Source organism: Typha latifolia, chromosome 1, assembly GCF_019914945.1.
Source record: "Typha latifolia isolate L0001 chromosome 1, TyphaL0001v2, whole genome shotgun sequence".
NCBI lineage: Eukaryota > Viridiplantae > Streptophyta > Magnoliopsida > Poales > Typhaceae > Typha > Typha latifolia.
The window spans coordinates 3,973,070-4,000,420 of NC_133086.1; the positions used below are offsets into that span (position 1 = coordinate 3,973,070).

A 27,351-nucleotide genomic window follows, 5' to 3' on the forward strand; every position below is an offset into this window, starting at 1 on the left:
CATGGCACAGGCTCAATGGGGGAAGCCATGGAGGAGTTTTGTAGGATAGCCATCCCAAAAATCTCACTTTTGTTACTAAATCATTGAATTATGTATGTGTGCTTCACTGCCTAATCCACACTGTCATCGCCTAGCAGTACTTTTGCTATATTTTATGTGATTTTTTAAAGTTTGATACAATATTTCTTTATTTTAGTTTTGATGTTCGTCAAGTAGTTTAAAATGTCTCCTATTTTTCTTTACCTATGAAGTTTATATATATATATATATTTGAAATGAAAAAAAGAAAACCTTTCGACTATGGATTGTTCCTTAAAAAGGAAAAATAAGGTTATTCTGGGCAAAAATTATCTCAAGATGTATCACAAAATGTTGACACTATTGTTGAGGGATAATTTGCAAATATTCCGCTTTGTAAGCGGTGGACCAAAAGTGAATTTTCCTTATAAATAACGGCTATCTTGGTGTTGCCAAAAAATAATAGATTGTCTATAATTAGGGGTGCTCATTGAGCTGGGTTCGGACTAAAAAAAATAAGCCACCAACGGGACAAAACCTCGAGCTGGGCCGGGCTTGAGGTAATTAGCCCAAGCAGTGGAAGTGGGATTGTGGGGTTGAAGGAAAGGAAGCCCAAAAATGAGAGACGTACGTATAGGAGGGAATACGAGGGGAAACTGGGAAGAGGAGGAGAAGGTAGGATCTGTATTACATACTATAAAGAGTCCCACGGTCATCTATCTAGACAGCACATCAGATATTCAAATCCCACAGGTGATCTCTATCAGAAAAAAAATCAGATAATATGAGAGTGTATGTTACATCCAACAAATTTTGGGCACAAAATAACTCAGACTCAATTACTATAACATCAAAATTTTAGATAACAAAACAAAGCTTAACTTTAATGAGGGCCACTATTTGGTACTTTAATTACTTTACAATACAATGGAAAGCAGTAAACAGACTAAACTTGTGCATGCAGAACCCACTGGAGTGATTAAAAAAAACCTGGGATTTTCTCAATAGTAGCTCATGGCTTATGACCCTAAATTAAAATACAAGAAAAACAAAAAAGGGGGAAGAAAACAATCAATCAAATCAACAAAGAAAAGGAGAAACTAACGAATACGCTGGCCTGAGGAATAGAATCATATAGCATGTACATAATGGGACAACCGTATAAAAGTGAAGAGAGGACCAATTATGAGAATCCGTACTCCCTTCTCTTCAGCAAAAATGCAAAGCCTGGATTCTCACGGATCACTGATGGTAAATCAGCATCCGCTATCTCAGTATCTTTGACTGATTTGGACATGTCATCCACCGAAAATGGAATGCTGCATTCAACAAAACAAGAACGCATTTGTACTTTATTTTTCCGTGTGGTCTTGAATCTAGAGTTGATCTTAGCGTAATCTCTAAAGAAAGTTTAACCTGGAATCGTCATCCAACATAAAAGAACTGCTCACTCCATTATTTGACTCCTCAATCAACATAGCTCTCATGCCCGAGATGACCTGTATATAGAGGCAAACTTAGATAGGAATACATGGCACTTTAAAGAGAACACATTCTTAAAGGAGATTCATTTAGTATAACTTACATCTGATGAAATAGTATTTGTCCCATATTTGTCATCCCAATACATGGTACAGATTCTGTATAATTGTTGTACGCTGAGGACCTGAGAAAATTGTACAGTCAGTTAAGTTATCGGGGTCGTAGCTAGATGAAAGAGTTTGATTATTTACTAGACGAAATAGTACATACTGGGGAAAGATCACTAATTATCTCGTTCAAAGACTTTGTGGGCTTTTGATGACTTGCCTGTTAAGTGGGAAGAGTTGATTTATTGCTCAAGTAGTGTTAGATTAATAATAAAGTGACTTATTCAATTAAATTTGGTGTACAGAATAATCATGACATACCAAGAACCCGACAGCCTGCCTGATATGATTTAACTCAACCAAGGCTGAACCTGCATACTGTATCCAAATAAGTATTAGCTAACGGCCTTCAGAATGAATTTCTTGAAATTATAGAATAGATGTTAACTTCTTCAGTTGCACCGTAGCACCAACGTTCCAACTCATCCAGTCCAGCTTTAACATACACCCCATTGCTAAATGAACAGCACTCACGCCTCAAAAGAAGGCTACAGGACAGAAAAGAGTATTACCCTAGTCTTAACGCAAAAGTATCTAATTACTATGGAGACGTAAGGTAAGGGGGTAAACATGTACCTGTTAAATAATTGGACATTAATATATGAAAATATTTGAGTAAACACCTTGCGGACTAAAATAGGAGGAACCTGAAAGGTTGAAGGCATTAAAACGTTGAATTTAATTCTTTCTCAAGGACTATAAAAATATGGGATTTATTACTTTAGGGCTTACATAATTGGCTCTTAGTATCTTCAAGTGGTTGGTTAAACTCTTTACAATGCTCTGCCAGCTTGCAGTCAAAGTTTGTTGGCCAAAGGCGCTCGCATGCGACTGCGATCTTCTTAATGATCTTACACGGGATATTCTTGGTGCCTGCAAATTCTGCGAAATTTGACAAATTTCTCAAGAAAGCTGTAAATAATTGTGGATCCTTCTGTCATTGTGTGTTCTCTCATGAATATTTAGGACCTATGGCAATACCTGGATGCACGAACTAAGCAATGGAGATATCTCTTTCTTGAGGTTGTCTCTTATGATTCCATATATCTTTTCAAGGAGATCTGTAAGTTGCTGCTTGAAGACCTGAGCTGGATATTTGGCTTCAAATTTGTGCAAGTTGCTTAGTCGACCACTACGAAAAGGAATCTCAGTGCTTTGAGGTGAAACTCCAATTCCCTTGCATAGTAAAAGGAGGTTAGTGAATTATGGAAGCTGAGTATACGCATATACATATCTACATATGCATATACATATCCACATATGTATATATAGTTCTTATGCACTAACAAAATGAGAATTTTTATGCTCTTGAGACATTCCCTACCATAGAAGCTGAAGATCTCAGCCGTTGTAGAGTGCCACCAACTTTCATCGCCCGTTGCAAGAGCAGCAACAATATAGATGAATTGGATAGCCAATATGCTAATATAGCAATATTATTCTGGGCCTTCAAAGAGAAGTCAATTTATATTGTTTCAGCATCAAGAGGCAGATAGTGACCTTTTATACATTAGCTCCAAAGAAGTATTGCATTATTGAGATTACTTGATAAAATTTATTCCAAGTTCAGTAATAAAAAGGTGAAGTGTCAATTTTTAGTCAATGCCGTGATTAGATATCAAAGACAAATCTCAGCACTAAGGAAAGAATGTTTGATACCTCTATTGCCAAGGTTATTGTTTGAATTATTCTGTCAAAGACACTAGTCCTTTCAACTTCAAATGATCCCCAATGAAGGAGACATTTGTATATGAGACAAGCAGCAACAGGTTTACCACCAGAGAACCCAAGATCTTTAGAAATGCAACTGATCAACAAGTCTTGGTTTTCCTGCAGTAGTAAACTCATCGAAGATGATAAATGGCTAAAAGGATCATATACAGTTTCTTGAGAATCACATGTGATAATGATATAGACTTCTTTCAGTGTGTTGTGGGGAGGATAGATATACCTGCTGCATCCCATTAAGTGATCCTTTTGATTTCTCCTCTGTTTCAAAGCCTCTAGGAGTCTTATCCTACAATTGTTTTTCATGACAAGAGAGTATCGAAACATTATATTGAATTTCTAGATGTAACAAACCAAAAATGAATAGAACTAATTGATTGAACTTACAAAAGAAGGTTTAGTTTTGTCATTTGGTACATTTCCATTCTCTGAAGTTTTCTGTTAAGACAAAATATAGCAGCTTGTATCCATAAATATAGATCAGCAAGAACAGCACATAGGAATAAAAAAAAGTCCCTATAATATACAAAAGTACCTGGATATTTGTTGCCTTAGGACGTGCAGCTGATGATTTAGCAGTTGGTGAAGGTGAGATTGCCTGCTGACGAAGTAATTCATTCTCTGAGTCCAAATTGGAGGCTTCTTCTTGCAGCCTGTGTTCATGAAGGAAAGATGAAAACTGTTACCTCAATTTAAGAAGGATAAAGATTAGGATTTAGAATTATAGTTGGTGCCACACAATTTGGTTTATCTAGGTGACAAGCAATCCAGCATGACACTTGGATAATTGTAACAAAAACGAAAATAATAATGTTAAAGTACAACAAAAAAAACCTTTCTATAGTATTTTGAAGCTGATCAATTTTACTCTCAGCATCTTCAGATTTCTTGAGTAATTGTACATTTCTCTGTTGAGCTTCGGCAAGTGCTTTCTTTGTTGTATCAGTTGCTTGTCTTTCTGAGAGCAATGAAACCTGCCATGATAGCAAGTTGTTGATGAGCATAACCATATTTATACATGCCTTTGATGGTTTTGCTCCTATTTAGTTATTCCAGCCTTACTTGAAGTTGATTGATTTTTCTTTCGGCATTTTCAGATTTCTCGTGCAATCGTTTTTTTCGTGCCAGAGTTTCAGTGAGTTCTCTCTTGGCTGCATCAGTTGATTGTCTTTCTGATAGCAACATATCCTGTCATGATAGCAAGATGTTGACTAGAATCACTATAATCATGCCATGAGAAATTTATTTTTAGTTATTTTCAACTATTTCTTGAAGTTGAAAATAGTTTCTTGCAGCATATTCAAATTTCTCAGATGATTATTTATTTCTCACCTGAGCTACGGCAAGTGCTTTCTTGGCTGCATCGGTTGCTTGTCTTTCTATGAGAAACAAAGCCTATCATGATAGTAAGAAGTTAACATTAATCACCTTATTCTATTGGTGCCTTATCCTGATATATTAGCTTTTATTCTGTTGGTTCAGCCTTACTTGAAGGTGCTCAATTTTTCTCTCAGCATCTTCAGATCTTCTAATTAATTCCCTATTTCTCTCCCAAGCTTCAGCAAGTTCTTTCTTGGCTGCACCAGTTGATTGTCTTTCTGATAGGAACAAAGCCTGTCATGATAGCAAGTTAATAAATAATAAGCATCATCAGCTCATGCCTTCTCTTGATTACTTATTCTTATTTAATTAATTCAGTCTTACTTGAAGCTCATCAATTTTCTTCTGAGCATATTCAAATTTCAAACGTGCTTCTTCATTTCTTTCATGAGTTTCAGCAAGTGCCTTCTTGGCTGCATCAGTTGCTTGGCTTTCTGAAGTCAGCAAAGCCTATGATCATAGCAAGGAGTCCATAAGCATCACCATGTTTCATATCAATCTTGACGTGATAGATAACTCTTCTGTAGTCAGTTCAAACTTACTTGAAGTTGATCAATTTTTCTCTCATCGTTTTCAGATTTCTTGAGTAGTTCGTTATTTCTCACCTGAGCTTCAGAAAGATCTTTCTTGGCTGCATCAGTTGATTGTCTTTCTGATAGAAATAAAGCCTGTCATGATAGAAAGGTGTTGAAGTAAATTTATGCCTTGTCTTAAGAGGTTACTTTTATTTAGTTAGTTCAGTCTTACTTGAAGCTCATCAGTTTTTCTCTCAGCATCTTCTGATTTCTTGAGTAATTCTTTGTTTCTCTCATTAGCTTCAGCAAGGGTTTTCCTGGCTTCATCAGTTTCTTGTCTTTCTGATTGCAATAAAGCCTAACATGATAGTTAGGAATTAATGAGCATCACCTTATTCATTATTAATGCCTTATCTTGATAGTTTAGCTATTTTGCAAGTAGTGCAACCTTACCTGAAGCTGCCCAATTTTTCTCTCAGCATCTTCGTATTTCTTAGTTATTTCTTCATTTCTCTCCTGAGCTTCAGAAAGTTCTTTCTTGTCTGTCTCATTTGATTGCCTTTCTAATAATAATAAAGTCTGTCATGATAATAAGAGTTAATAAGCATCTCCATGTTCATGACTTATCTTGATAGATTACTCTTACTTAGTTCAGTCTTACCTGAAGCTCAGCAATTTTTCTCCCAGCATCTTCAGATTTCATTCGTGATTCTTCATTTCTCTCCTTAGCTTCATCAAGCGCTTTTTTGGCTGCATCAGTTGCTTGTCTTTCTGAGAGTAACAAACCCTGTCATGAACGAGATATTCATAAGCATCATTATAAGCATGCCGTAACTTGAGATTAATGCTTAGGTAGTTAGTTCACCCCCTTACACTGTATCATTATTATATTGAGACTCATTGTAGAATCTTTTATTTAGACTGGTAAAGATAACAAGCTCGGCAATTATTTGTGGATTTGGGATTCGAAATGGTTGTAAGGACTTTAATCCAATTTCGAATTCAAAATTATGTTTATGTTTTATAATGTAGATTTTAGCTCCCAATGCCTAAATAAAAGGGTGTTACAAGTACAGAACAAAATCCTCCTACTCTCCTATTTCTTTCTTTTACTGTTGCTTGCCATCTTTCCCATCTCTACTGACCTCCGCTGCAAGATATTCTACTTTATGCAAGGGAAGAAAAAGAATAACATTTATATACTTAAGCAATCTTAGTTAAGTAAAATAGTTATCAAAATAGTCAGTTAGTTTATTCACTAAATAAAATACTTGCAAAAAGGGATCAATGAAATGAGCTACATGTGAAAGAGGAAATTCAACCCCTTCTCAACATGGGAAGGAAACTGCAATATGTCACCTCTACTTGACCTAGATCTACAGGCTTCTAGATATTTGTTTCTATCAGCTAAATTTCTCCTTTTAGCTCTGATTTGTGTATTGAGCAAGTAATATTAGATCAATTCTTATAGTGAGATGGCTGTCGATAGCAAGGTGTTGGCTGCAGCAGTAGCCTGTTTATGACAATAACAACCTGCCATGGGAGAGTATACTTGTTCAGTTAGTTTTGTCTTACTTGAAGCTCATCAATTTTTCTGTCAGCATCTTCTGATTTCTCAAGTAATTCTTTGTTTTTGACATTAGCTTCAGCAAGTGCTTTCTTGGCTTCGTCAGTTGACTGTTTTTCGGAAAGAACCAAGGCCTGTCAGGACAGCATGGTGTTGATAAGCATTTCTATATCAAATCCTTGAGAGAATAGTTCTTATTGAGTTAATTCGGTCTTACTTGAAGCTGAAGAAAGTTTCTCACAGCATAGTCAAATTTATCATACGATTCTTTATTTCTCTCCTGAGCTTCGGCCAGTGATTGTTTGGCTGCATCAGTTGCTTGTCTTTCTAGGAGCAACATACCCTACCATGATAGGAGGAAATAAATAAGCATCAGCTTATTCCTTATAAATACCTTATGTTGATAATAAGCACTTCTGCAGTTAGTTCCGCCTACTTGAAGCTGTTCGGTTTTTCTCTCAGCATCTTCAGATTTCTTAGTTAATTCTTTATTTCTATCCTGAGCTTCAGCAAGTTCTTTCTTTGCTGCATCAGTTGATTGTCTTTCTAATAGCAACTGAACCTGTCACAATAACAATGTGTTAATAAACATCACCAAATTCATGTCTTTTCTTGATAGTATGATTTTTATTTAGTTTTCAGTCTTACTTGAAGCTCATCAATTTTTCTCTCAGCATCTTCTGATTTCTTTAGTAATTCTCCAATTCTCTCTGCAGATTTAGCAAGTTCTTTCTTGGCTGCATCATTTGACTGTCTCTCTGATAGAAATAGGGTCTGTAATGATAACATGGTGTCAATAAGCATCACAATATTCATGTCTTATCTTGATATATTATTCTTATTCAGTAAGTCCAGTCTTACTTGAATCTCATCAATTTTTCTCTCAGCATCTTCAAATTTCACTCGTGATTCCTTAATTCTCTCCTGAGCTTCAGCAAGAGCTTTCTTGGTTTCATCAGTTGTTTCTCTTTCCGAGAGCAACAAAGCCTATCATGATGGCAAGGAATTAAAACTTAAAAAGAAATCACCTTATTCATTACTAAGCCTTGTCTTAACAAATTAAATCTTCTGTAATGGATTCGCCTTACTTCAAGTTGATCGATTTTTCTCTTCGCATCTTCAGATTTCATAAGTAATTCTTCGTTTCTGAGCTGAGTTTCAGCAAGTTCTTTCTTGGCTGCATCAGTAGATTGTCTTTCTGATAGCAATAGAGTCTGTCATGATAGCAAGGTGTTAATAAGCATCACAAAATCAATCCCTTATCCTAGGAGATTACCCTTTATAATTAGTTCAGTCTTACTTGAAGCTCATCAGCTTTTCTTTCAGCATCTTCTGATTTCTCAAGTAATTCTTTGTTTCTCTCGCAAGCTTTAGCAAGTTCTGTACTGGCTTCAGCAGTTGCTTGTTTTTCTGACTGCAACAAAGCCTATCATGATAGTAGGGAGTTAATAAGCATCACCTTGTTCATTATTAATAAATCATCTTGATACATTAGCTCATCAGCAGTCTGTCCAGCCTTACTTGAAGTTGCTCAATTTTTCTCTCAGCGTCTTCAGATTTATAAATTAATTGTTCATTTATCTCCTGAGCTTCAGTAAGTTCTTTCTTGACCGCATCAGTTGATTCTTTTTCTGATAGGAAGAGAGCCTGTCATGATAGCAAAGTTCAATTAGCATCTATCTGCTCATGCTTTATCCTGATAGATTACTCTTATTTGCTTAGTTCAGTCCTACTTGAAGCTCATCAATTTTTCTCTCAGCATCTTCAAATTTGACACGTGATTCTTCAATTCTCTCCTGAGCTTCAGCAAGTGCTTCATTGGCCACATCAGTTGCTTGTCTTTCTGCGAATAGCAAAGCCTGTCATGAGAGCAACATATTAATAAACATCACTGAAATCATGCCTTAAATTGATAAATTAGCTCCTAGGTAGTCAATTCACCCTCCCATGTGATCCGACTTATACTGAGATTAGTTGCAAATATTTTATTGCAGACTGGTAAAATATAAGCAGCTTCACAGTTCTACCTTCATGGACTTCGAATTTCACATGGTTGTAACTTGTAAAGACTTCAGCTCCATTTAAACTTCAAAATATTTTATGCTTTTATAATGCTGATTTATATCCCAATACCTACACACAGATTTGCCCCTGCTACAAATATCAAAATAAAAACCTCTTTATACTTTCTACTAGTGTTGCCTGTCATCTCTCGCATCTTTCTACCAGCCTCTTCTCCCAAATCTTCTACTTTACATAATGGATGACAATCTTAAATTCTTAACATTTCTATACATCAACAATATTCCTTATTATGGAAGAGAGCATTCAAAATAGTCAATTAACTAATTAATTGAACCAAATACCTACAAAAATAGATCAATGGAATGACACTACATGTGAGAGAAAATTTTACTCTTCAACTAGGAAGGAAGCTGCTTTTTGTATCTCTAATTAACCTAGACTCATATACTTAGAGCTGATTATTTCTATTAGTTAAAAGTTCTCTGGTTCTAATTACTGCAGCCACCAGCTTATACTAAATGAATTATAGTCAAAATCTTGTCAATGATAGGAAGATTTTGGATGTATCAGTACTCAGTAGTCTGTCTGTATGAGTCTATGATAGTAAGGTAGCCTATGGTGACAGTACGGTGATAGGAAACATCATCAATATATGCGCTAGCTTGAGAGATGACTCCTAAATAGTTAGTTCAGTCGTACTTGAAGATCATCAACTTTTCTCTCAGCATCTTTTGATTTCTCAAGTAATTCTTTGTTTCTGACATGAGCTTCAGCAAGTGCTTTCCTGGCTTCATCAGTCGATTGTCTTTCTGATAGAATCAAAGCCTGTCAAGACTCAAGATATCATGGTGTTGATAAGCATCAATTCAATCATGCCTTCAGAGATTAGTTCTTCTTTAGTCAATTCAGTCTTACTTGAAGCTGAAGAAAATTAGTTGCAGCATATTCAAATTTCTCATACGACTCTCTATTTCTGCCTTGAGCTTCAGAAAGTGCTTTGTTGGCAGCCTCAGTAGCTTGTCTTTCTAAGAACAGCAAGCCCTACCATGATAGTGAGACATTAATTAGCATTCACACTATTCATTCGATGCCTTATATGATAGATTACCATTATGCAATTAGTCCAGCCTTACTTGTAATTGCTCAATTTTTCTCTCACCATCTTCACATTTGCTAATTAATCCTTTGTTCCTCTCCTGAGCTTCAGAAATTTCTTTCTTGGCTGCATCATTTGACTCTCTTTCTGATAGGAACCGAGCCTGTCATGGTTGCAACTTGCAAGGTATTAATAAACATCACAAACTTCATGCCTTATCTCGATAGACTACTCTAACTCAGTAGTTCATTCTTACTTGAAGCTCATCAATTTTTCTCTCAGCAACTTCGTATTTTAAATGTGATTCTTTATTTCTCTCCTCAGCTTCACCAAGTGCTTTCTTGGCTGCATCAGTAGCTTGTCTTTCTGAGAGCAACAAAGCCTATCATGATAGTACAAAGTTAATAAGCACTGCCTTCTTCATTAATAATGAATTATCTTCATTGACTACTCATAGTTAGTTAATTTTGGCTTACTTGAAGCTGAACAATTTTTCTCTCAGTATCTTCTGATTTCTGAAGTAATTCTTTATTTCTCTCCTCAGATTTAGCAAGTTCTTTCTCGGCTGCATCACTTGATTGTATTTCTGATAGAAACAGAGCCTGTCATGATAGCATGGTTTTGATAAGCAGCATTATGCTAATCCCTCAGCTTTGTATGTCATTCTGATTTATTTAGTTCAGTCTTACGTGAAGCTCATTAAATTTTCTGTCAGCATCTTCAAATTTCATACGTGATGCTTCATTTCTCTCTTGAGCTTCAGCAAGTTCTTTCTTGGCTTCATCAGTTTCTTGTCTTTCTGAGAGCAACAAAGCCTAGCATGATGCCAAGTGAGTTAATAAGCACCACCTTACTTCCGTAATAATTAGCTCTTCTCTGGTTAGTTTAGCTTACATGGAGCTCATCAATTTTTCTCTTGGCATCTTCAGATTTCCCAAGTAATTCTTCATTTGTCTTCTGAGATTCAGCAAGTTCACTTTTGACTAAGTCAGTTGATTGTTTTTCTAATAAAAGTAGCGCCTGTCACGATAGTAATGCGTTAATAAGAATTACCAAACTCATACTTTATCTTGAGGAGATTACTCTTATTTAGTTGGTTCAGTCTTACTTGAAGCTCATCATTTTTTCCCTCAACATCTTCTGATTTCTCAACTAATTCTTTGTTTCTCACATGAGACTCAGCAAATGCTCTCTTGGCTTCCTCAGTTGCTTGTCGCTCTGAGAGCAACAAAGCCTATCATGATAACTAGGTGATAATAAGCATCACTATTTTCATGTCTTAGGTTGGCAAATTGCTCTTTGGTAATTAGTGACTTAGTTCACCCTTTTACTGAATATGTATTGTACTGAGATTTATTCAGAATATTTTACATAGACTGTAATGATGAGCAAATAGTTATTCATGAACTTGGAATTTGAAATGGTTCCAAGAACAATTTCAAGTTTAACAAATGTTTGTCTTTTTGTAGTAAGAGTTTAGCTCCCAATATCTACGTATAGGTCTGCCACTGTTAGAAATTACAGAATAAAAGCATCTCAATTTCTTTCAGTTATTGCCAGTCATCTCTCCCTTCTTTCTATTATCCAGATTTTCTACTTTATGCTGGGAGGGCAGAATTGAGATTTTCTATGTAATTTAGTTCAGAAAATAGCGGCCAAAATCATGAACTCACTTTAAAAGGTTCTTGTGGGAGTCGATCTACATTTTACAGTATCAACCTAAGAAATGAGGCCACATGTGGAAGGGGAAATTCTAGTCCTCAACAAGGAAACGAACCTGCAACTTTTCATTTCTAAATTCTAATTGACCTAGATCTACATGCTTTTAGCTGCTTATCATGACTCTGATTTGTGAATCCATCAGCTAATACTAGACCAAGTATGTAGGGAAAAAGCCTAACAATTCAGAAAAGATGTTGGCATAGCCTATTATTTTGACAGTAGCAAATCCTGTCATGGTAGCAAGTTACCAAAAAGCATAAATGTGCACTATCTTAATGCCCTATCTTGACATCTGCTTAAAATGCATCTTTAATAAAAATCAATGTTGTTGTATGAACTATGCAATCTAATTCAAAGATTGAAATAGCTGGACATGTCTAGCATATTTTCAGACCCAATTCGAAATTTTACTTGGGAAATATTAGACTATTAGTTTGCAAAGAAAGAAGTGGTAGTAAACAAAGTTCAGCAAGAGTTCAGTAGAGAGAAGGAAGAAGTGCCTTGAGGGCCAATCAATGAGAAAAAAGGCAAATAAGCCAGATAAATGACTGGTAGTGAAAATAAATCATATAAAGAAATGGTACACCAAAATAAAAGATAGTTTTATACTTTTATGTACTAAGTCCAGTCTTACTTGAAGCTCATCAATTTTTCTTGCAGCATCTTCTGATTTCTCAAGTAATTTTTCAAGTGCTTCCCTGGATTCATCAGCTGCTTGTCTTTCTGAGCGCAATGAAACCTATCATAATAACAAGGTGCTGATAAGAATCTTTATATTTACTATTAGTGCCTTGTCTTGATGGATTAGTTCTTCTGTGGTTAGTTTAGTCTTACTTGAAGTTCATCAACTTTTCTCTCAGAATCTTCAAATTTCTTAAGTAATTCTTCAATTCTCTCCCGAGTTTCAGCAAGTTCTTTCTTTGCTATGTCAGTTGATTGTCTTTCTGCTAGAAAAAGACCCTGTCAAGGTAGCAAGGTGTTAATAAGCAACACCAAAATTATACTTAATCTTTGATATGCCAATTCTTATATAATCAGTTCAGTCTTACTTGAATCTCATCGATTTTTCTCTCAGCATCTTCAGATTTCTTAAGAAATTCCTCATTTCTCTCCTGAGCTTCAGCAAGTTCTTTCTTCGCCTCCTCAGTTAGTTGTCCTTCTGATAACAGAGCCTGTCATGACAGCACGGGCACGATAAGATCATTATCTACGTTACCTGTCTTATTTAATTAGTTCAGACTCACTTCAAGCTCATGATATTTTCTCTCAGCCTCATCTGATTTTTGAAGCAATTCTTCATTTCTCTCCTGAGCTTCAGCAAGTTCTGTCTTGGCTGCATCAGTAGCTTGTCTTTCTGAGAGTAACAAACCCTGCCATGATAGCGAAATGTATACAAGCATTAAGCATCAGCGTACTCATGCCTTAACACTATAGATTAGCTCTTAGCTTCTTAGGTAAATAGTTCATCTATCTAGTTTGCCATCAACTGCATCTATTTTATCTAGGATTTGTTTAGAACCTAGTATTTAGACTAATAAACATAAGCAGCTTGTCATTTGTTTGTAGACTTGGAAATAGTTATAATACGAGTCCAATTTCAAGTCTTTAATCATGTTTATTTGTGTAGTATAAGCTTTAGCTCCCAATACCTACAATCCTACATACAGGCTATTCCTCCCATCTCTCTCATCCTCCCAGATTTTCCACTTCATCCAGACGTGGCTTAAATCAATATCGGTACACGTAAAATGATGTTACTTATCATGGAAAATAGTGGTAAAAATAAATAATAATCAATCAACTGATTCATTAAAAAGAATACTTTCAAGATGTCTCTGTGAGTCAGCTAGCGCTCAATAGTATCAGTCGATGGAACAAAGGCCATATGTGAAAATACTTTTTCCATGTCAAACAGCTCTTTAATTCAACATGTTTGATTTACTAAGATTTACTTACTTTTAACTGATTGTTCCTACCAGTTTAGAAATTTATCTTTGATTTATCCACCCACTGGCATATATTAGAGCAATACTTAAAGTAATTTTAGCATATAATAGAATGGGATTAAGTAATTGACTGAATTAAAAAGGACATACCTCCAGTTTTTCAATTTCAGCCATTAATGAATTAACCTTTTCTGTATCTTGAACAAATACAGGGACTTCTTGTGCTGCTAGAGGTGCTTCTCTTTCTTTGAGAATCGTGGCACTTGCTTCTGCTACTTGGAGTTGCATCTCGTGCAACATATCCCGTAAGTTGGCAATTTCTTGTGCTTTCGTCTCCTCCAGGTCTGTCTGCAAATTGGAAATCAACTTAGACTTCAAAGATTACTACATCTATCTGCATGGTCTAGCTGTTCATGGCATATTTGGCAAATTATACATTTGAGATGACTAGTGGAGAGGGGATTCCAGCATCAAGCATATCTAATAAGACAAATCCAACATAAGAAACAGTAATTACTCTTAATTGTTTCTCCAGCTCCAACAGTGAAGTTAGTTCTTCCACGCGTTTCTCGAGTTTGTCTTTTGCATCTTTGAGGGCTCCTGTTTCTCTTGCAGCCTGTATAAAAGTTTAAATATGTACACCATTTCGCAACCCCATTACAGAATACAAAGTGCATCAGAAACAGATGAAAGCAAGGAAAGGGAGACTACCATTTTAAGCTTTCTGAGCTCTTTTGTTGCAAGCCTTCTCCTCCAAGCACACTGATAAGTAAGTGTTGCTTTCTTCAGATCCTGATAATATGAATGATCTCTGTGACAACGCCATTGAGCCTGCATCCAGGAATGGTCTAGCATCAGAGTTATAACTTATAATTCACATCAAAATTGGAAATGCCAATTACGTGAAAATATAGGACATATAGTATGAATTAAGCCATGATTAGTGGAAAAACAAAGATGGGCTCTACCAATACTCTTTCCATTAGAAAGTCAAGTCACAGCATTCTGATATGGAGAGAAAATGTAACCTGGACATGAGTTGCTGCTCTAGTTTGCTTTCTAAATCCAAGTTTTTTGCGAGCATCCATTGCCCTTAAGCCTGTCTGCAAAGTAACTGCAGATGATCGGAATTGTGAATAAGATTTCCGGGCAAAATATCGACGCATATTTTTCTGAATTTTCACTGCTGCTGCTTCCTGTCTCATGTACGCAAACAACTTACAGGCCAATCTTCCTGCATATAATGAAACAGGCATAATCTCACGGAATTGTAGATAGTTCCCTTATATAATGTTACAGAAATGCCAGCACTGTGGCGCTTTCTAAAGATAGCCAGGCCAACAAAAAGGCCACACTGTTTAGGCTAACCTATGCCAAGTTTTTCAGTTCATGTATCCACCTATGGGACTTTACCTCTCCATTGAGATTGCATAACTATAGAAAGTCTCCTCAGTTTAAGGAACTCCTTGCGAGCAATATGTGTACGAACTTGTCTCTGAACAGTTCTGGCTGCTCTTCCTAGTACCTCTGTTCTTCTGGCATCTAGTTCGGCCATCTGGCCAGCTCTCAAGAACACCTTAGTTTTCCCTATCTAATACAAGAAACCATGCAGACAGAATGTAAGATTAAGGATTACTGGAATCAGAATAACTTGCAAAGAAATAACTCGAACTGACTCAAAATACATCCATAAAAGAGACAAAATAAATCTTAAAGAAGTTCTCTGGAAGAGTACAAGATTATTCATGTGCATTCATTTTAGGGATGTTGCCTCGGAGTACTTAATTGTGAATCAATCTCTGAGAATAATATGTAATGAGATATATGGGACAAATCTCACTCCTCATCTTAAAGACCTTATCAACTCTCTTATATCCTATAGAGGAACATGTTCCATGTCTAGCCTTCTTCCTTGGCATAAAATTTTGTGAATGAGGAAAAAAGACAAATTTCTTCTACAGATTATACAACAGATAAACTTAATCAGTTGATGTCTCCATAACATGGCTTACCTGGTAACCTATTAGCCCTACTTTATCCAGAATCTTTTGGCAGGCAATCTTCTCATCATAGCTATTCAGAAACAAAGAAAGACCAGTTAAAATCACACAAATGAAACCACGGTGAAATTTGATTTTCCACGTTAAAGACTTACTTTCCTTCTAAAAATTCTGGAGCAAGAACTTTAAAACGATGAATAAACTCTCGAAATGTTTTTCTTGTAGGATATCCAGCACAGCTGATTCTAATTGCTTCAAGAACACCCTGTAAGTATGATGGGATTTGTTTTCTTAAAAAATTATTCAAGAAGTATTTGTACAAAATGATGAAGCAAATAAAGACATGATTGGATGCTTACATTACAGCGTAGTTGTTGGGAAATGTTGAACTTCTCAAATATTGAAGGCTTCAGGAGATTATTAGGCTTCACACATCTAATATAATGAGGTTCCGTGGAGTTCAAAGTTTCCATGAGAGATTGAAGTTGCATCTAATATTTGTTTCCAAACCATTAGTAAAGAAAACAATGCTATATTAAAATTGAAAATTTGAAATCATATTTTATGAAACAGGAGAATGGATAAGTTTAATTGTCATGAGACAATGTGTTCACATTTACACAGTAAACTCATAACTTCAGTGGATGCAACTTGTACATTAAGCCAAAGAAGTGAAAATACAGCAAAATCTCATTGCAGATAGAGTTAAAGCGACTAATTGCAGTGTACATTAATGCAACTGTGACAAATAATTATATCATCTTATGATCTTGGAGATAAAAAGTAAATGGGCTAGTAATTGGTTTCAATCGGAGGTTGGATCTGTGGTTTTTTATTCAATTTTGGATTTTTCCACCTAAAAATCTGTGTTTGAGATTGTCTTTTCACGCTTTATTATATTTTTCAATTGATATGATAACATACTTAAAGATTCACGTTATTTTTTCAATATGCAAAATTGGCTTTTTATAGATATGAGATCAAATTACTATTAGTAGCAGTACAACCCTAAACCTTAATTACAAGTAAAAATAAATACTTGTAAATAGTTCCATTTTGAGGTTGATCTTCAATAACAACTTAAAATGCTAATGTTGGTGTGAGAACTAGAAAAAAAGGGTCGCACGTATAGTGCACATGCGCGCCCCTTCACTTCTCCTTCGCAGTTACGCCGACGGACTCCAAATCCAAAGCTGATCTCAGATTTCGGTTTAAAAATATATCCTATAAATTAAAACTCTAACCCTAGTATAAGGGGTTCTCTCTTTCTTTCTCTCTCTTTCCTTCCCGTCGGAGCACCCACCGTCAAATTGGATCGCCGAAGCACTGTCGGAGCGAGCGGAGACCACTCAACGACTCGCAGGTAACCCCTCTCTCATCCCTCATAATTAATTTAAGTTTAATAAGTTAGAATAAAAATGCCTATTTTTGGGGCGAAGTGGTGCCATCGGTAAATCGAGTTGGCCGGCGGCTTCGGGTTGCCATTGCTTGTGTGCCAGAGTGTCGTGCCGTTGGCCTCGTGTTGTAGGCGTGCTTCTTTAGAGCCCTCGTGGCTCAGATCGCCGCTGTCTGACCTTGAGTTAGGAGCATTGGTCATGAGCGGCGGCCTCTCCTCTACCTCATGTGGTTGCCGTGGCCGCGATCGTGGTGGGGAGCATAGGGTGTGGCTGGTGACCGCCGACGGCGGTGGTTGCCGGTGGACTCTCTCCCTCCTTCTCTCTCTCTCTCTTTCTCATGTCGATCTTTTTGAGGAATAAGGGTGGGGGTGGGGCTTGGGTTAGATCGAGTCAAACCCCTCCCCCTTCATTTTTCTTTAGTTGCGGGTTCGGGTTGGATTTTGGATCCAAGATCCAACCAGTCCAATGCTATTTTTATTTTTGTTGGGCCTTGGCCCAGCCCGTTTAATTGAAATCTTATGGGTTGTGAGCCAGCCACAGTCTAGCCAAATCTAATGGGCTTAAACCAACCCATTTTAGCTATTTAATTAGCTTTAAAATTTAGAAATCATGATATTAGTTAAATTGAAATATATGATTTATTTATTATTAAATGTGGTGATTTTTCTTAACCTATGGAGTAGAGATTTCAGTCGTTTCAGCTAGACACAGATGAGTGGGTTCACTTACGTATTTATTTTATTTATTCGTCTTGTATTTTGTGCTTTTTATCAGATCGCATAAAATTCAGTGTGCAAATACATTATTATGTTTGTGTATTATTATATTCTGTGTGCAAAATATAAGACCCATTGCATTGCTGTACATAGTACATATAGTCATTTATATGATTGATAATATTAATGGAAAAATATAATTGATAAGTGGTAGAACTTTAAAAACAGACACAGGCTAGATATTTATCGTGCATCTCCTTGTGGTGACTCAAGACTACCTTGAAGTCTAGGAAACAGTCCTATAACTGAGCAGCATATAATCCGTTTAGGTGACTCTGGCGTGCTTAGAGAACAGTCTCAGACTAGATTAGAAATCTTCCTGAGGTGACTCTAATCTTTCTCTATGGTTAGAAAAAAGATAGGATGAGTTTATCATATAGTGACACCTCCTGGTGACCCTAACTAGATCCGTTTAGGTGACTCTGGCGCTCTTAGAGAACAGTCTCAGACTAGATTAGAAATCTTCCTTAGGTGACTCTAATCTTTTTCTATGGTTAGGAAAAAGATAGGGTGAGTTTATCATATAGTGACACCTCCTGATGACCCTAACTAGATTAACTATAAGGAAAAGACTCGAGTGCATATCGAGCTGACTTGTAATTGATATGGATCCTTAGGAACAGTCCCAAGTTAAGGCATATTATAAAATGAAATTCAACATATGGACACAAAACCATATTATGAGATATGATTTGCTTTATCATTACTTGTATTGTTATTACTATTGTTATCATAAGCAAGCTTAGTAAGATTCTCATTTTATATTATTGAACTTGTATTTTTTTAAAGTTATGTTATTGATTCAGATTTATTTGATTTTTGAGTAGATTTCACTCACTGAGTTATATTTGTTGGCTCATAGGTTCCCTCTTTTAATATTTCAAGTGATGATCCACGTAGCGACTAAACGAGATGCATCGGGACCCCACCTCTACTTAGGATTTTACTATTTTGTCTATCGGTTGTATTAGACATTTTACTCTAAAACATCAGTTATTTAGTTTGATTGGTGTCACATTATCGATGACATTGGTGCTTCTTTATTATTGGATTATAATTATTGGAGTTAATTATTCATTATTTAAATTCTTGTTATTTTGGGACTTAAAAAAATATTAGTTAAGGCTTCGTGTATCTCAGGTGCATTGAGGTACATAGCCAATCATGATTTCAATTTTGGGTCGTGGCAATGTGGCAATCTAAAATATAAAAGTACATAAAGCAAAACTAGAGGATAATGAGATAAGAAAAAGAATTCTTGATTTTTGAAGAGAATTATTGCATTACATTAATTTCAAGAAGAAACTAATAAAAGGAGTATCAACATTGTACAAGCATCTTACCTTAAAGCGTGTCCCAATTGAAGAGAATTTTGAAGATTTTGAGGACTCCTCTGGAAGTGGTGGAAACAAACCTGCTACAAAGGAGCATTCAGAAGCATTGAGTAATTCCTGATGTTCAGCCACTACATAGTCCTTATTTTTGTCCAGGAAATAATCCGCCTGATATGTTACCTGCAGAGGGTATGGATATTAGTTTTTATTGACCTGAACAATTCACATCTGAAAAGGATTGCTAGAGTTGTTAACAAATGCTTACATCCCCTGCATAATGTGAGATCGTAAAATCAGTACGAGAAAGCTTTGGTTTGCTAAAACGCTTGTGGTTCTTAAATGTTTGATACATTTTCTGAGCAAATGTTTCATGTGTCGCCCTAGGAAACATGCTGATAGACAAAAATAAGAAACAATTATTAAGCTTAGTCAGTAGCTGCAATTAATAAAATTATCATTATCTAAATCAAATTACATGGCAAATCGTCATAATCCAGTTATTAGCTAATACTATCAGTCAGTCACAACAAGTTAAAAATCTAGGAGGAATAGACAAAGGAGAAACAAGAAGAGTGAAGCAATGAAATTTACCACTTACCAGGCTTCATCAAGAAGTGCAATAACACCGCCTGGTTTCTGCACAAAAGGGAGAATAACAGAACGAGCAAATGTGTCATCCATATTGCATTAAAAGTTGGATATAGAGATTAAGAGAATAAGCATATCCATATATCACAATGGATAACCCTATAAAAACAAATGAACTGTCTACCTTCTCAATCAAGTCGAGCACATCTGTATTATCAACAAACTCAATATAACTCCAGCTAATCTCCTCCCTTGTATACTCTTCCTGCTCCATTTTGAAAACGTGCTGACAACACAGAAATACATGTTAATGTTTCTTCTTTTGGTATAGGATACAGGCTACTTCTAAATCGAATTGACAACTTCCAGAATCATAGCCAAATATAAAGCTCATGTTCAGGCATACCTGGTTAAAATGCTGTTGTAGTTTTTCATTTGTAAAGTTAATGCATAATTGTTCAAAACTGTTCACCAAAGATGATAAACTTAGATCAAGAAATAAGGTTAATTATTATTCATTTATTAGAAAAATATATATATATTGATGGCTTACCTATTGGTTTTGAAACTCTCAAAGCCATAGATATCAAGAACTCCGATCAATTGTTTGGAATTTGGGTCCTGCCCAATTGTCATATTAATTTTCTGTACCAGCCTGTAGAGAGTACAATCAGGCACATTCATTCTTGCTTTGCATGAACAATAATGAAATAAGTCAATAACTATAGAATAATATGGAACCACATTAATCGATTCAATCAGAACAAATGACATTTCAAGTCATTACCAATCAAATAATCGGGAATAAATTGTTTTTGCTAATCCATCCCTGGTGACAAGTGCAGAAGCAGGATCCAGTGCCCTATTAATAACTTCTTCTCGTGTTACTATTAATCGTGTAATCAGTGCTTTTTCCAGTTTCTTGCAGTCACACCTGCAATAAGCATTAGGTAAGACATGTTTGTCAGAAAAGAGTTAGGAAAAACAAATGAAGTACAGATCCAAAAAGAAATTGGTCATACATTAATAGTTCTGCTGTCATTTCAAGATGGAACCTTGACTTCTCATCCTTTATTACAGATGAATCTGCCTCTTTCCCCTTCGTGAAATCAACATTTCCAAGATGCAGTATGGAAGCTACAACCCTGAATATAGCCTCCTGAAATATTAATATATCATTTGAAAACAATTATTTATTTTAAAAACAAGTATTACCTTATGATTAAAAGAGACAGAAGTTGCTAACCTGTTCTTGCTCACTGATTCCAACTATATCCATGGCCCTTCTGGTTTCTAAATATTCATAAGCATCATCTATCCTCTCCACTTGAATGCAAGTGGACTGGTTTAGATAATGAAATGATTTGGGGTCTGCCAATTTGTACTTCTTGATATCCTGCCAATTAGATGAATTCCATTTGAGAATGGTGTAGTGTAGTGAAAATAAATGCTAGAAGGCCCAAGAGTGAGCACTAGTCAGCATAATATACCTCGGGGGGTGCAGCACAAAGAAAGTAAAAGCAATGGTAGTTTCTTTCAGGACTATTGATTTGGCAAACACGAGACCTTTCAAGCAAGTAGGTTCTAACAGCAGCACCAGATATCTTTCCATAGTCATCAAATTGGATCTCAACGAATTTACCAAACCGACTTCACCAAAATATCAAAGATGAAATGAGAAAAATCCACAAGTTAATTGGAGATAATCAAGCAGGATTAAACAACTATTATTTTAACTTTTATTAGTCTAATCAAAGTACACAATAAAAGAAAAGTATGACGAATATGATATAGGAATGGCTTACCTGGAGTTGTTGTTGCGGACAGTTTTTGCATTCCCAAAGGCTTCCAGAACTGGATTAGACTGAATTAAGAACCAGAATGGATCAATCAAACAAAACCTCTCTCTAGACATCAAGGAAAAGAATAACAGTGGTACTTAGAATTTACATAAAATTAAGACAAGTTCCCTAACTTACTTCTAGAACTTGCTGCTCAACAGACCTTCCTTCAGTTCCAGATCGTCCACCCAAGAATGCAAGATATCTCATGAGCATCTTTGTTGCTTCAGTTTTACCGGCACCACTTTCACCACTTACCAAAATGGAGTTGTTTTTCCCTTCATGTATCATTGCCCTATTATCTTATTCATGTACTCATTTAGAAATAGGTTGAAGTACGCCAACTTGTGAGTCATGAATGACATATAAGAGATCACCTGTAAGCAGCTTCTGCGATTGCAAAACAGTGAGGACTCAGCTCTCCGATTTCTGCACCTTTATACTGTTCCATAGTCTCTTGGCTAACAAGATGAGGCAACCTTTGAAATGGGTTTATTGCAATCAAAATGTTGCCGGTGTATGTCTGCATATGCCAGAGAATATTCTCAACACAGTTTATGCAAATTTCAGTATTACTCCCTTAAGCGTCAACGGAATCTGAAATAAACCGACTCACATAAATTTCGTTCTGTGCAAACCGGACAGCCAGGTTTTCTAGAACACCAGGTTCATGCAAGTATGATAATTTTGTCATGTCATCTACTCCTCCTGGCGGAGCTTCTGTATCTTTCGGAAACACCTTTGATACATCTGCAACAACCTATGATGAAAAATCAAGTAGGACCAGTGTCAACATCTACATACTTCTGCACAACTTTCATAGTAGAGGTACTAAAATACCAAGAGTCGCATTTTCTATTTTTAGGAATTTGAGATCTATTTACAATAACCCGGTCATAATAACATATCTATCTCAAATTCATACCCTTTTGGTGCAATTATACCTAGTAAAAAAATTTAATAGTATAGGTTTTAAATAGCATTAAACTGGTAGAGGGTCAACCTTATCGTCAAAAGGAACAACCCGCATAGAAACCCCTATTAAATTGTTGAAGACAAAATGTATTATCTTTAACTACAACTGTTGCTAGACATACATAGTAGGCCTTTTCAAAGACAGAAGTGCCGATCTTCCATAATTCGCCCTATGAACTTTTGCTTCCTTGGTTTCTGTTAGATAACCAATTAACCTAAAGGATCAAGCTGTAACATAACAGACCAACAATGCATTACATGCCCCTTCACATGCAGCCCTCATACATTATACATATACAAATGAAAGACACGACGATATGCGACCCCTCCACACTACATCAAAATAGAAAATAAAAATTGAGTATAAATCAGGCTAAAACAAGGCTTGAACTCATGACCCTCTAGAAAATCTGGCTTATTATCATGTTAGATAATCAATTAACTGAAAGGCTTAAGTTGTTACACGCTAGACTAGCTATGCATAATTGCATATCATAACTTTATAGCTTTAACAATTTCAAACATGATTTTAACTAGCAAATATTGACCACATATGTATGCCGCTCGCATATGGGTTTACATACTGCATATACAGATATGCCCTGTGCAACCCCTGACTTCCTGAATATGTGGCCACCTTTTCGAACAATGATCCTACATCTCAAATCATCTGGAAAACATATTGCAAGACATCGCTCATTTTCTATTAGATATGGAAATTACATCATAGACAAGCTTGAGGAAATTTGAGAAGTCATGAAAGGGAGTCCTAGGTAAACGACAGTTCAAATGGTTAGATATATATAGTTAAGGACCTAATAAAATTAACATGCTAGTATCCTAATGTATGTGTAGTTCATTGGTAATAATGACAAAGGATCCATGGAGTTTTTACAAGAAGTATCTGTAAACGTATGTATATATGCAAACATATACTGTCCATGTATATGTGTGCATGCGTGTCTGTATATATGCATTGCGGTTGTGCACTATGCCCTTAACAGAGTTCCCTTTCTTGCTAATTCACTTTTTTATGTATTCTTTAGTTGCAGAGGACTGTTGGCAGCAATAGATGTCATCGGAGAACACGTTATAGTCAGAGTGAATTTAGGTTATCTGGTGTGCAGGGAGGCAGAGAACTTAATGTGCCTACTGACCATTGTTGTCTAGTCTCCTCATCTGTGAGAGAATATCAAACGTTCTCCACCAAATCTACTAGTTTCTCTTTGACCCCACATAAGTGCCTTGGAAATATTTGTCACAAAAACTTGCCTTGGAATTGCACATATATGTGAAAGGAAAGGTGCTTATTTCCAGCAAATCTTTAATCAAGGATGGTTAGAAACTTAGAATTCGTCTGCAGATACATCGTGCTGATATTTAGGAATCGTCGACATGATTGAACAGCAGACAACTGAATAACTTCTTTGAAAAGTAAGAGAACAACAACAACACAACAACCAAGCCATTAGTCCTGACAGACGGAGAAACTGTTACTTTTACGTTTAGTATTATTTCCTTTCTATGTCCTTCTTGCCAGTGGAAGTGGTGGTATAGTAGGCGAATTCAGTCATGTTAGAGTGAGGGAGCAAGTTTGACGTGAAAATTTTTGGTGTAGCGACGTAGTGTATACAGAAAAATGGAAAAACATGAATGGTAGATCATAGCTATAATATTTTACAGAGTTTCCTTAATCACCTTATCATCTGGCAGAAAAGAGGGAACTTTACTAAAAAAGATCTAAGTTTTCATTGGACAGGTTCCACATCCCTTCTCTCTTATGAAAATCTCTGTTCTTCATAACTGCCCTTTCGCTGAACTGTGGAAATTTTGACAGGATTCACTTGACATACCCAATAAAATCTAGAGTTATTCAGAACCACCAACTGAAAATCAGAAGGTGACGACTGTAATACCTACTTGAGCATCACTATGGCATGTCAGGAGGCAAAAGCGAAAGATTCCCTCCAACATATCCATAGACCTCTTCCTCTTATCTTCCTCTTATAAGAAACAATAACATGATTTGAAACAAAAAAAAGAAGGAATGTGATGGAAAACAAATATCAATACATATGATCCAAATACGTACAAGTCCACCAATCACACAATAGAAACCAGTCTGGCAAGAATCAACAATGATATGCATATTCATGCATAGAGGCAGAACAAACTTGAGCATATCTTATATCTTTATTCATGTGACCCATTGTATATGAATCTGTAACATGTCTCAATTGGACAATCCACTCAAAGATAGCTAACATTGAATTGAACATATAAGACTTGTGAGCAGGTAATACTGTCCATAGTTATCTTTAAGGGAATGTGGTGGGGTATTAGCCCAACAAAGCGAATGCTTCTTAAGTGTCTATAGTCTAGCTCTTTGTTGACCGTATTAGAAAATAAGAAACATGATCAACTTCTATCAGGATAAGCAAATACATTACTTTGAAAAAAGGTTGTTCTGCATTCAGGAAGCAACACAGTCGAGATTTATGAAACTCTGCTCTGTAGTATAAACTATATCATGTCAGTAGTTGAAACCATACCGTTTTCCCAGTGGTTGTATTCACATGGACTTCATGATTCTTAATCTGGAAAACCTCCCCATCAATCCAAGCTAAAACTGGATCTTCAACCCATACATGAGAACCTACAACAATGTTAACTGGGGTTCCCTGCAAAGTAAGTTAGTGTTGGTGAGTTTCATCGTTCATGAATATAAAACATCTTGGTACTTCAGAAATATCCCATCTATAGGCGTTAGTTGGATTTTTTGATAGGGAAAAAGTGCCTTTAATTGGTCATATGTTATACCATCTTCAATTAGAATTGCTCTTCTTTAGAAAACTGTTTGCATCAGCAAACAAAACTTTACATTCAATAAATGTGCAATAACCACTTTCTGGTGAACAACTTATATGTGTACCAATCAGTCCTAAGATTAGAAAAATTACCCCAATAAAATTCCCTAATTCTGAGTACGATGCAATTAATCTACGTCCGCAACCGCCAATACTTAATTAACTGAAACCAAGTTCTACCGTGATATTACAACTCCAAGGCAGAGGAATTAGAAAGAAAAAAAATATTCCCTAACAGCATTAGAAGAACAAAGAAATTTCGCAGATGAACTTATCATTATTGCGAGTCCTCGATCTCATAGTCTAAAAATTGATTAAAATTCGATAAACCCTAAAACTTATTCCGATCGACAATTTACATCCACGACAACGGACAATGCAACTCCAAGACAGAGAAATTAGATGCGATTACCATCGATTATAAGATGAACAGCAGGCGATCGCGATCGCGATCGAGGACGGGTACGATTCGATCGCCACTGATGCGTTTCGATCCGAGATCAGAGAGAGAAGTGTGAGGAGGGAGTCGATGGGATTCTCGCGACGATTCGGTCTGGCCTCCCTCCTTGGCCTTTCTCTCTCTCTCTCTCTCTCTCTCTCTCTCCCCCTTCTTGATCTCGCCTTCCCTTCTCTCTCTTCTGATCGTTTCCGGTCTATTCCTCTCATAGTAATGGAAGAGGGTAGCGTGCGCTGGAGACTTAGTGGGCTGCACACCAGCGGCGCGCGTAAGCTCCTCGTCTTCTAAACGAGAACGAAGACGTCAAGGGGAATTCAAATAATTCTCTGTGAGTTTATGGTTCGCTGTTGGGCGATTATTTTGCATGGGAAAATGGCGTCCGACGGACAGCTGGCAGCATCTGGTTCGACCACCTTGGATCGGACGCCGCCACGTCAGCTGATCCGCGAAACAGCATGTTGAAACTGTTCATGGGCATGGCTCTGCAATTTTTATTTATTTATTACTGTCTTTTTTATAATTATTATTTATTACTGTCAAAAAGCATTTTTATGTCATCATACCCCCCACCCTGTCATTCTTCTCTTTTTTTATTATTATTTTAATAATTATTATATTATATAAAGGGCAAAAATATTTACTCCTTTGGTGTATCTTAAAAACGGTCTAAATGACATAATATATAAGTTAAAAAATTACATCAATTATTATAAAAAAAAATGAATTATACTAAATTCAAACCATAGACTCCTAATATCAACTCCAGGGAATTGAGCATATGAGATCTATTGTTGCCTATGAAAATAGGATCCGATCATAAAGCTAATCTAAAAAAAAATTATGGAGAGTTCGAGACTACTAGACGTTGAGGATCGAGACTTTGAGGATTGATTAAAAATCTTTTATGTATAATGATTTATTTTTTATGCTTCTTTTCGTTGGAGAAGAGTAGTGTTTTTATGTTGGCTGGAATTATTTTGTTAAAAAGCTAAAATATTATTATTATTATTTTTAAAAAAAAAGAACAACTTTAATAAGAGCTTGAGCTATAGAGAAACCTCTATTGTCAAGGGTTTTAATTAAAAATACAATCCCATATAGGCTACATAATAAGGAATTGTTTACTCATGGATAGGAATCAAATGTGATTTTTTGCACTTTCTCTATAAAAAAATAAGTATTATAAAACTGGTCAAAACCATCTCTCTTGCCATTCATTTAACAAGGGCAAAATGCTTGTAAAATGCTATAATTGTTAACTTTAGATTTAGACAACAAATTAACTTTAGACTAAAATTTTGGTAAAACTTAAGTTTTATGTTAATGCATGAAACTCAAATAAGATAAAATAAAGTGAGAATACTTTTCTTTCTTCATATTAGAATTAAAGATTGCGAGATGGATGTATTGTTTAAAGTTTCTTATTTTTGTGCGAACCATTCGAAAAATTTATATTTATGAATGGAAATC

General features: G+C 35.9%; 1 protein-coding gene across 2 annotated transcripts; it reads right to left on the reverse strand.

Annotated features, from left to right (window-relative positions):
- Positions 1-829: 829 nt before the first annotated feature.
- Positions 830-26,186, reverse strand: LOC140794738 (myosin-17-like). 2 transcript variants are annotated; one of them, XM_073146891.1, is made up of 67 exons: positions 25,837-26,186; positions 25,110-25,238; positions 22,199-22,342; positions 21,960-22,105; positions 21,721-21,877; positions 21,547-21,605; positions 21,232-21,391; positions 20,988-21,137; positions 20,764-20,900; positions 20,529-20,675; positions 20,295-20,396; positions 20,148-20,205; positions 19,926-20,027; positions 19,752-19,789; positions 19,419-19,545; positions 19,163-19,333; positions 16,006-16,137; positions 15,802-15,911; positions 15,659-15,719; positions 15,060-15,237; positions 14,675-14,880; positions 14,358-14,477; positions 14,164-14,262; positions 13,797-13,994; positions 12,945-13,070; positions 12,750-12,872; positions 12,535-12,660; positions 12,335-12,439; positions 10,873-10,998; positions 10,668-10,793; positions 10,455-10,580; positions 10,235-10,360; positions 10,016-10,141; positions 9,798-9,923; positions 9,582-9,707; positions 8,591-8,716; positions 8,379-8,504; positions 8,158-8,283; positions 7,946-8,071; positions 7,719-7,844; positions 7,506-7,631; positions 7,294-7,419; positions 7,075-7,200; positions 6,866-6,991; positions 5,952-6,077; positions 5,744-5,869; positions 5,523-5,648; positions 5,318-5,443; positions 5,100-5,225; positions 4,884-5,009; positions 4,728-4,790; positions 4,458-4,583; positions 4,230-4,369; positions 3,931-4,048; positions 3,783-3,833; positions 3,619-3,684; positions 3,327-3,497; positions 2,992-3,114; positions 2,649-2,843; positions 2,400-2,549; positions 2,244-2,314; positions 2,056-2,155; positions 1,929-1,985; positions 1,771-1,827; positions 1,604-1,684; positions 1,435-1,517; positions 830-1,337 (listed from the first exon to the last, which is right to left on the reverse strand). In XM_073146891.1, the coding sequence occupies exons 1-67, from the start codon at positions 25,837-25,839 to the stop codon at positions 1,202-1,204; spliced, it is 7,974 nt and encodes a 2,657-aa protein (XP_073002992.1). In that variant the 5' UTR covers positions 25,840-26,186; the 3' UTR covers positions 830-1,201. The 2 variants fall into 2 exon arrangements, with proteins under 2 accessions (XP_073002992.1, XP_073003002.1); XM_073146901.1 differs by lacking the exons at positions 9,582-9,707; positions 9,798-9,923; positions 10,016-10,141; ... (2 more) ...; positions 10,668-10,793; positions 10,873-10,998.
- Between the last annotated feature and the right edge of the window lie 1,165 nt (positions 26,187-27,351).

Bases quoted from the DNA above. Each gene is read 5' to 3' on its own strand.
- LOC140794738 (XM_073146891.1), bottom strand. The intron at 13,071-13,796 runs GTATGTCCTTTT...CTATCATGGCAG, and splicing joins CTGAAATTGAAAAACTGGAG to GGTTTGTTACTCTCAGAAAG. The intron at 10,361-10,454 runs GTAAGCCAAAAT...CTATCATGATAG, and splicing joins GAAAAATTGTTCAGCTTCAA to GCTTTGTTGCTCTCAGAAAG.